Here is a 9,752-nt window from a genome sequence, read left to right on the forward strand (position 1 = left end):
TGCAAGTATGAAGAGCTGAGAAAACTTTGCTTTGAATAGAAAGTAAAATTAAATTTGATCGAGTATACACCACATATTCCACACGAACCTTTCTTCTCTTCCAATAACCGATTCCATTTATTCATTTATGTCTTCAACACGTATAATAAAAAAAAAAAAACTTGCTGATTAATTTTCTGTTATATAAAGCTGTCGATGACTCCATTAAAAGAGCATCAAATTGAATAGAATGGACCTACCAGCTTTTTATTACCAATCTCATCAAAATAATGATTATGGGATCGGATAAGAACATGGGTACAGTTCCAAGATTCATATTTACAATCAGAAATAGTTTCTATAGAGAGAAAAAAAAAATATTTAATAAATAAATAAATAACCGAAAAACGCGTTTATTTACAGAAAACGATCGATGAAGCCAGTAAGAACATATGCGTGGAGGTGGAGGTGGAGGTGGAGGGCACATGTTATTTTTTTAAGATTGTTTTTCTTAGGACAGAAGTTTAAACTGTGTTTCAAGAAATCTATAGCTATGGCTATGACTGTTATGTTATTGTCAGTTTGATTATTTTAATCTACTGAGAGAGGCATCTGCTCCATTGATTCAGGGAATGATGCACGTGATTCATCATTCATCCTCTTAATCTCCGTTTAACCAGTTTAATTATTATTAACTTAAATTAATCAAATTCATTCTCCTTCAAGCTTTCTGGATCCTTTAATCCTTGTCTTTACTTGTTCAATATACATATTCTATAGAATTGGGAAGATGTTGGGTGTAATTACATGAAAGAAAGAGAAGAAACAAGAAGAATAAATGCAGTAACATATAGAAAGAATAGATGTACAAGAGGTATATATTTTCATGGAATCTTTCGCTGCAAATTAGTATTTTTCTTGACACCATGAAATTTTAATCTCTATACAAGTATTTCAGAACATTCCAAACTGATACATTTTACACCTACATATATATCATCGCTGTTTAAAAATCATATACCGATCCTAAGAAATTAATTATGAAACAAACAAGCCTGATGAGATTAATTTAACTTAAAATTATAATCAGTGTATTTAAAAGCTTTGATGATCAGTTCAGTAGTCCTCCCAATAGAAGCTATCTAGATCAGCTATGGAGCAGCCAACTGAAGGACCTTCAAGATCTTCATACGATGTGTTGCCTGCCATGTCTTGCTTCGAAACAACCGAGGATATCTCAGTTGTGTTCATGTCTGTGCTAAGTCCAGTGTCTTGCGAGCGGCTGACCATGGATTGATTCGATGAAAACTGCTCGACCTTGCACGGATTATTCTCCATTTTAGAACTTTCATTCCCGGCTGCTAATGCCCGTAAAATCGCCTGATCATTGGCACCAAACCCGGAGCCGGTTATGCTTGTGATTGCACCAGAACTATTCCTTAGTCCTTGGTGTAAGCAGCCTGCAGGATTTGGAGTAGATTGGTAGGAGAGAAGACTAGGATTTGATGAGATTGGGATTTGAGGGTAAAAATTGGAGGTTTGTGTTGGGTAGTTAGTACTATTTGGAGGATGAAGAAAGCCTTGGTGGTTGTTGTTGTTGTTTGTGTGGAGGTTTGAGAGGTAATTTCCATCTAAAGATCTTGATGTTGAAGCTGTATTGATGGCTTTGAATTCGTTTTCATTATCCGTGAAGCTTGAGCCGGGTTTGCTGGAGTGGTAAGCAGGATCCATGAGAGGTGGAAGTGAAGAATAATCCAATAGATCATCACCAAAAGAGTTGATCCTCAACAGGCCTGGAATTGGACTCTTCTTGATCCCTGTGTTCTTGTGAAAAACCCTACACACCACCCATTCATCCTGAAACATTCAAGAAAACAAAACACAGTAGTGTTAATAATTACTCCATGTTCTTCAAAATTCAGTTCACAAAAGCAGAATTTGCAGAAGCAAAGAAGGAACTGCTAGGAGGCCCCATGAAAGATAACTCCCAACCAACACATAAAGTTAGTAAAAGGGAAAAAATTGAAAAAGACATCATCATCATGTACATGTAGAACTTTTAATTGAGGACCAAGAAAAAGAATGGAAACAAGAGAAACTGCATGAAATTGAAAAGGGACTTTTGTGAAACAAAAAAATTATCTACCTTTGCAGTTTTGGGAAGATTGTAATAAGAGAATTTGCCTTCTAATCTATATTCATGCATAACCCAGTTAGTCTTTTCTCCTTTTGGAGCTCTCCCTTTGTAGAAAACAAGAGTCTTCTTCATCCCAACAAGGCAATTTTTTCCCTTATAAATCTCTTTATCTTTGCCAGTGGCCTTCCAATATCCAGATTCAGTAGCTCGATTTGTTCTCATCCCCGTTGGATATTTTCTGTCTCTTTGGCAGAAAAAGTACCATTCTTTCTCACCCATCTTTGCTCTCTCTGCACAAAAAACAAGTAGAAAACTTGAAATTAGAAACAGGAATAAAAATCAAATCATACAGAATCAAAAAAGCTCAAAACTATAAGGCTATAATCTTACTGGGCAAATCCCATGGTTCACACTTGTTCAAATCAACTTCACCAATCGCACAAGCAGCAAAGCCGCTATTCATGACTTTCTCGGTCAGATAATGAGAAATGATCTCTTCATCGGTGGGGTGGAATCGAAAGCCGGGTGGCAAATCGATCAAGTCGTCTCCTTTGTTCACAACAGTAGCTTCTTCCATATGAACAATACACAGAAATTAAACAGACGGGTTCTGTTATATATCTAGAGAAGAAGGCAACAACAATAATATAAAAACTATAGAAAAGCAAAAAGAGAAGAAATAAAAGAAAGAGAGAGAGAGCGGTTAAGAAAGTAGAACAAAGGGGAAAAGGAAGGCTTAAATAGAGGAGCTTGAAGAAGAAAAAGAGCTTAAAACAGCGAGATGTGAAAGAAGATACAACAGATACGTAGGGCACAAGGCACTTCCAAAAGAAGCCATAGCCTGACAAAGACTTAGATTAAATCAAAAATTATTTATAAATTTGTTTAGCTATATCATATTCATATCTACCTGTTTGTTTGAAATTGAATGTGTGAAAATTTGGAAACTAATAAACTATTGGTGAAAAGAAGGTTTCCACGTTGGCCTGGTTTTAGAGCAAGAACAAAAGAGGGACCCGTCTTAATTTTCACAGTCTTTTTTACCAAAAAGCCCCCCGCTTTTTTCTTTTACTTTTTATCCATCAACTTTCTACATCCAAACCAAACGTGTGTGACTACCATAAAAGACTCCTCTTAATTACATTCTCTTAGTGGATTTATTTATGGATATAAAATTGAAATAAGTATATTTTAAATTGGTAATACTATACTAACAAACGAATCTTATAAATTTTGTCTCATAAATCCAACGTGGTAGTTGATAATTGGTTTTTGATAAATTTTTTGTCTGATTAATTCATCAAAAACCAATTATCGCTCCATTCTTTGAGTTCATGGGTTCAAACCTTTGAGTCATCTATCTAGTCTTTTAGGCTTGTAGAGTGTTTAATGGATCATGGAGATTAGTTGAGTGCACAAGCAGGTCCGAACACCATGGTTACAAAAAAAACCCAATTATCAGCGATCATGTCGAGTTTATAAAAAAAAATTTGTGAAATTCGTTTACTAACCTATTTTTAGTGATTTTAAAATGTTTAAATAAAACTTTCGTATTTTAGAAAATTAAGATTATATGTATATATAACGTTTAAAAGATAATAAATAAAGTGAATGTGTGAATTTTAAAATTGAACTTTATGAAAGGATAAGTGACTGACTTTAAGTTAAGCAACAATGAATTTGGTCAATCAGGGACATAGGTTTTGGCGGTGGCGCAGCTTTAGTTTGGTATGTCTATGATGTCACATGCAATTTTTTTTTTTTTTTTTTTTCAAATGAACAGGGATGTTTAGATCAGTTTATGCGTACCTCAACTAATTTTTTGAAACTTTAGAATTATTGATCGAGTAAAAACTCTAACAACTATACTTGTTAATAATCGACGACAGACTCGAATTAAAGACTTCTTGAATAATACATCTAAGAGTACTTATCAAACTATTTGACCAGTAATTCACATACAGCCTTCACAAGTTACATATATTAATGTTCTAAAAGTATAAAAATAGGTACACTAGTTAGATTTTTTTAGTATGACGGTATGAGTGACTGACTTAGTAAACAGATCGAATTTGGAATAAAGGGATGATGATTCATCATTCTATGAAAATGCAAAAAAGCAAGACCCATTACCAATGGAGAGAATTTAGCGTTACAAAAAGTCAAAAGATTTTTGAATTTATATGTAAAAAAATATTTATTTTATTATATTGTTAGATGCCATTGCCAGCTATTTGGCTTACTATTTTATCTCATTTTTAGGTTCTACATGTAGACTTTTATTTTTTAATATAACTTTTCACTTTTGAATAAGTAAAACATTTTAACTAACTATAGTTTGTTTATCAAATATACCGACACGTGAGAAAACAAGTAGTTGTTATGATATATGTTAAAGTCATAAAAATTGGGTTTATTTTGTTTATTAATTTCTTGGATTCGAACCTAATAATTAATTTTTAATACACTTATTTATAGTCTTTTTTTTTTAATTTCCTATTCGAATGGGTCAAATCATAGATTAGATCAAATTAATTAGTCTAATATATACGAAGAAATTAATAAAACCCAAAACTCGAATTTCAACTTCCCATCCACAATAATTATTAAACATTGAAAAACTCTACATGGTTTTAGTATACTTAAGTTTAAGTAATTAAATATTAATTTAAATTAAATCATCACATGCGTAGATATAAACATTATATTACATATTAAATGATATAATACTTTTACCTTAAAATTAAACATGTTTCCAAATTAATGACAAAGCCAAACGCGGCGTTAGTTGGAAAAAGTTCAACATTCCGGCCGCCGACACTTGGAATTCCGCATCTAATTTTTACTAACTCTCTCGTATTGTGGGAGCATAGAATTTGTACACTATTTTTTTTTTTTTTTTTTTTTTTTTTTTATTAATTAATTAAATAAATTAAATTATCTAGAATAATTAGATGATTGTACGGCAGTGTTTAAGTATTTAATCATATTTGGACAGCTTGGGATTAGGTGGTGGGGGCCAGCCCCCCACGTGGTGACATCCGCGGCTAATCATGCTGAGTTGGATCTTACTTTACAGCTGATGAGGTCATCCTCCTACATGTTCACATCACTGTGGCGGTCTGATCTTGCCACCTCATCATTGTTTTTCAAGATTTGATTCACTTTACATCATATGATGGCTTCATTTAATTTCAATTATTACAAATTAGATCTGGAAGCTTGTTGAAACTAAATTCTCCTAATAAAGGGTAATCATTTATATTTATAAACTCCTAATATTACTTCAAAATTTATTGAAAACCTTTTATGTTAAATAAAATAATAAAATTTATCCAAAATTTTATACTTGAGGCAAGACGTATACGACTAAATTAGATTAAAATAAAATAAAATAAAAAGAGAAGAATATCCATTTATAATCTAATATTAGGTAGATGGATCTTTATCTACCTTGGATTCTTGTGATCAACTAAAGAAAACCAGATAAAATTGAACTTAATTTTTGATAATAAAAAAATACTACGCCAGATACGGAATGAAATACGGGAAATAAATAATAATAATAACAATAATAATCATGAAAAGCGGTGAAGAGAGAGAATAACGTGTGGACCCGAGAAGAGAAAGTGTTGGGCCAACTCTCTTTAACTTAAAACTGTTGACTTTTCGGCCGAAACGAATCTGAAAAGCAAAGAAGAGCGGCTTTGGAATGAGTTTATTTTTATTTTCCCCCTAAGGTATCACTGAGTTATAATATTTCCCTTAGGTTTAATAAATAATATTTTAGCCCCTTTAATTAGTGTTCACTTGGAGTCTCACTGTTTATTTTAAGTTTTTAACGGATCGGATTATAGAAACTGCGACAACAAGGGGGTAATTTGTTATTTTATGATGCCTTAGGATGGAAATAGCTTACGATTGGTGACGGCAATGGCCACCTCATCAACTTTTTTTCACTCTTGGCATCTTTTTATTGGTCTACCTAATCTACAGTAATTTTTCAACATGGAAATTTAAGTATTAGCTTTGACTAGAATGGTAACTTTATCCTATCGATATTTAATTCATCGGTTGGATATTAATTATTATAAAGTCATTGTAGTTGGTAATATTATTAGTCAATTATAATTGTTTAATTAACGTGAAGAATTAAGTTAATTATATATTTCAAGTAGACTTATATTATGTTTTNATATTAGGTAGATGGATCTTTATCTACCTTGGATTCTTGTGATCAACTAAAGAAAACCAGATAAAATTGAAATTAATTTTTGATAATAAAAAAATACTACGCCAGATACGGAATGAAATACGGGAAATAAATAATAATAATAACAATAATAATCATGAAAAGCGGTGAAGAGAGAGAATAACGTGTGGACCCGAGAAGAGAAAGTGTTGGGCCAACTCTCTTTAACTTAAAACTGTTGACTTTTCGGCCGAAACGAACCTGAAAAGCAAAGAAGAGCGGCTTTGGAATGAGTTTATTTTTATTTTCCCCCTAAGGTATCACTGAGTTATAATATTTCCCTTAGGTTTAATAAATAATATTTTAGCCCCTTTAATTAGTGTTCACTTGGAGTCTCACTGTTTATTTTAAGTTTTTAACGGATCGGATTATAGAAACTGCGACAACAAGGGGGTAATTTGTTATTTTATGATGCCTTAGGATGGAAATAGCTTACGATTGGTGACGGCAATGGCCACCTCATCAACTTTTTTTCACTCTTGGCATCTTTTTATTGGTCTACCTAATCTACAGTAATTTTTCAACATGGAAATTTAAGTATTAGCTTTGACTAGAATGGTAACTTTATCCTATCGATATTTAATTCATCGGTTGGATATTAATTATTATAAAGTCATTGTAGTTGGTAATATTATTAGTCAATTATAATTGTTTAATTAACGTGAAGAATTAAGTTAATTATATATTTCAAGTAGACTTATATTATGTTTTTATTATTATTATTATGATGTTAATTAAATAGTCAATTGGATTCACTTTACTCATCTGTAAGAAATCGTTAAATTCAAACATTATAACAACTTTTGAAAATTATTAACTTTAAAGTTTCAAAAGATTAGTTATAGTACACAGAAGTTAATCTAAACACCCTCGGTCACCAGAAAAAAAGAAAAAAAAAAGAAGAGAAAGATAAATGGATAGATGAAATTAACCCTAATTGCGGCTACTAATATCAGTCAAAGTGAAGTCATGAATTAAGTGAGGTTGTAATTTTCCAACAGTGAAAAGTGCAAGTGAAATGAAGATTAATTGTAAATAATAATAGGGTGGGGTTGGGAGTAGATTGAATAGAATCCTCCTATAAATAAGAGCCACAAGATTAAATTACTATCGCCATCATAGTTATCATCACACTCATGTCCTGAAAGCTTGGCCCACAATTCATGGGGGTTAAGCAATAAATTAATCATACAACTTGGAGCATCACATCATTGCCAATCTTTTACAATTATAAAATTAAAATAAAATAAAATCTTTAGTGTTCATTGACAAATCTTAAATCTTAATCCCCCCCTCCCTTAACTAAAATTAAAATAATCATCAGCAGCAATTCTAAACTTTTTGCAAAGGCAAAGCCATTACTGTTTCATGGGTTCAGACAGTTGGCTGCCATTTAGACATATAGGATAAATTATGAGAATTCCATGAAAAATAACAATTTCCTCCTTGTGCTTTTAGGAAAGTAACAAATATACCCAAACAGTTTATGCATGTTAACTTTAATATCCTTTGTCTTATTATACTTCCATCTCCCATTTTCTTTTATTCAAATTATAATTAATTTAGTTTTTAAAGTATTAATTAAAATAAAACCTAAATTTAATATCCAAAAATCGAATCTTCTCCTTCCCCAACCCATATTCGTTCTTTACATATCATGTTATATGGTTAAAACAAAAATTCAAGAAAAAAGGGTATTATACTCTTTATCCAGCAAAGTAACAAATTTTTACTAATTTTTTTTTACGAAGGGTGTTCAAGTCAATTTGTGTACATCTCAACTAATTTTTCAGGACTCCAAAGTTAACAACCGGATAAACTCTCTAGTAGCCACCAAACCCACCCTTGTTACCAATTGAGAGGAATTGAATTTAAGACCTCTTGAATAATAAACCCTATTACTAATGTTTATCATTTTTTTGGATGAGTCCGTTACTTTCCGAAACCTTTGGGTGTCTTTATTTTCACCAAAGTTTGAGGAGGAAATTGTTTAAACCCCATCTCACCTTCATTAAGATAATCTAAATAATTAATCTTATTCTAATCTCAATATTTAAATGGAAATTGAAGTGGATTTGATTAATTAAAAGTCAATTTAATTGACTTTTGTTTAAGTTTGGGTGTATATTATTATATAGGTTACAAAATTTGGGTAATAAATGAAGGGGATCCATTGAGAGCATACACCAACTGCTCTAACCATAAAACTAACAGACTTAACAGTAGAAGAAAGCAACACCCAATTGGCCAATGTGACACATGTGTCTTTGTCCTTATTACAACCAAAAACCCAATTAAGAAATTTCCCTTTGTATTAATCAAATCTCATCACCTTATTTATTATCATTATTATTTGCTGTCATACTACTATAAACTAAACAACAACCATCTAGATACTACATCAGAATAAATAATTAGATAGATAAACGATAATAATTTGATCATTGATATGTTACAATTTTTTTTTTGTTTTTTTTTTTTTATGTTGGGGTGTCTAGCAACTTACGTGTATCTTAACTAATTTCCGGAATACTGAAACCAATGTGGTAAAAATCATGGCGCCCCTATTACAACGAGGAGGGATTGAACCAGACCTCTTGAGTAATACATTCATAAAACAAATTCCGATTCTGTTCGGTTCTCAAAAAGGGCGGGTACCCAACCCTTCATCTCTACACTTAAGAGTCCTATCAAACCATTGGCAACCAAGGGTTGTTTATATGTTTAATCTCGTATGAATAAGAGTTAATTATGATTTTACCCTAAATATCATAAATAATAATATCATTTGGGTATCTAAAATAATTTTTTTTTTTTTGTCAGTTTTCTGTGAAGTGTATAAGATTATGAGTTGATGTCTATTGGTTTGATAATATTATAAGTATTTTAACTATTTTTGTGGTCGAACGGTTGATAGAGACTATTGGGTGTATTAACTATTATCAAGAAGTCTTAGTTCGAGTCTTTCCGGTTTAATAGGGGTACCACTGGATTTTACCCAACGGTGATCTAGGATCTCAAAAGATTTTGAAGTGTGCGTAACTAACCTGAATACCGTGTTCATAAAAAAAGAAAATTGTATATTTTGCAGAATTTATTATGTCAGGATGCAATAAACGAAGTTAAATAAGATGCTTTGCTGATTTTGACCTGTGTGTGTTGGACAACAGTGGATTGCTTAAGGTTCAAAATGGTGCAGATTATTATTCTTATGGGTTAAGTATTGCTATCCTGAGTTTTGGTGTATCACCACCTTCCTCCCCCAATTCGGGAACTAACATGACACCCCACTGGAGTCCCTATCGGTAAAGCTTAAGGGTGCATGGGTAGGAAATAAATAAAAAATAAACAATAATAACTCAACAAAGAAACGGAAATATATCA

General features: G+C 31.8%; 1 protein-coding gene across 1 annotated transcript; it reads right to left on the reverse strand.

Annotated features, from left to right (window-relative positions):
- Positions 1-803: 803 nt before the first annotated feature.
- On the reverse strand, positions 804-2,825 carry LOC116120718 (NAC domain-containing protein 87-like). Its single transcript, XM_031406688.1, has 3 exons — positions 2,507-2,825; positions 2,126-2,406; positions 804-1,836 (listed from the first exon to the last, which is right to left on the reverse strand). Exons 1-3 carry the CDS (start codon positions 2,691-2,693, stop codon positions 1,096-1,098), a joined length of 1,209 nt encoding a protein of 402 aa, XP_031262548.1. The 5' UTR covers positions 2,694-2,825; the 3' UTR covers positions 804-1,095.
- Between the last annotated feature and the right edge of the window lie 6,927 nt (positions 2,826-9,752).

Source organism: Pistacia vera, unplaced genomic scaffold (assembly GCF_008641045.1).
Source record: "Pistacia vera cultivar Batoury unplaced genomic scaffold, PisVer_v2 Contig941, whole genome shotgun sequence".
Lineage (NCBI taxonomy): Eukaryota > Viridiplantae > Streptophyta > Magnoliopsida > Sapindales > Anacardiaceae > Pistacia > Pistacia vera.

What these genes read in the sequence shown, in the direction of transcription:
- LOC116120718 (XM_031406688.1), bottom strand. Translation starts at nt 2,693, where the DNA reads ATGGAAGAAGCTACTGTTGTGAACAAAGGAGACGACTTGATCGATTTG. An exon ending in TGAACCATGGGATTTGCCCA is followed by an intron (nt 2,407 to 2,506) that starts GTAAGATTATAG and finishes TTTTTTGTGCAG; the next exon opens with AGAGAGCAAAGATGGGTGAG. An exon ending in ATCTTCCCAAAACTGCAAAG is followed by an intron (nt 1,837 to 2,125) that starts GTAGATAATTTT and finishes TGAATGTTTCAG; the next exon opens with GATGAATGGGTGGTGTGTAG.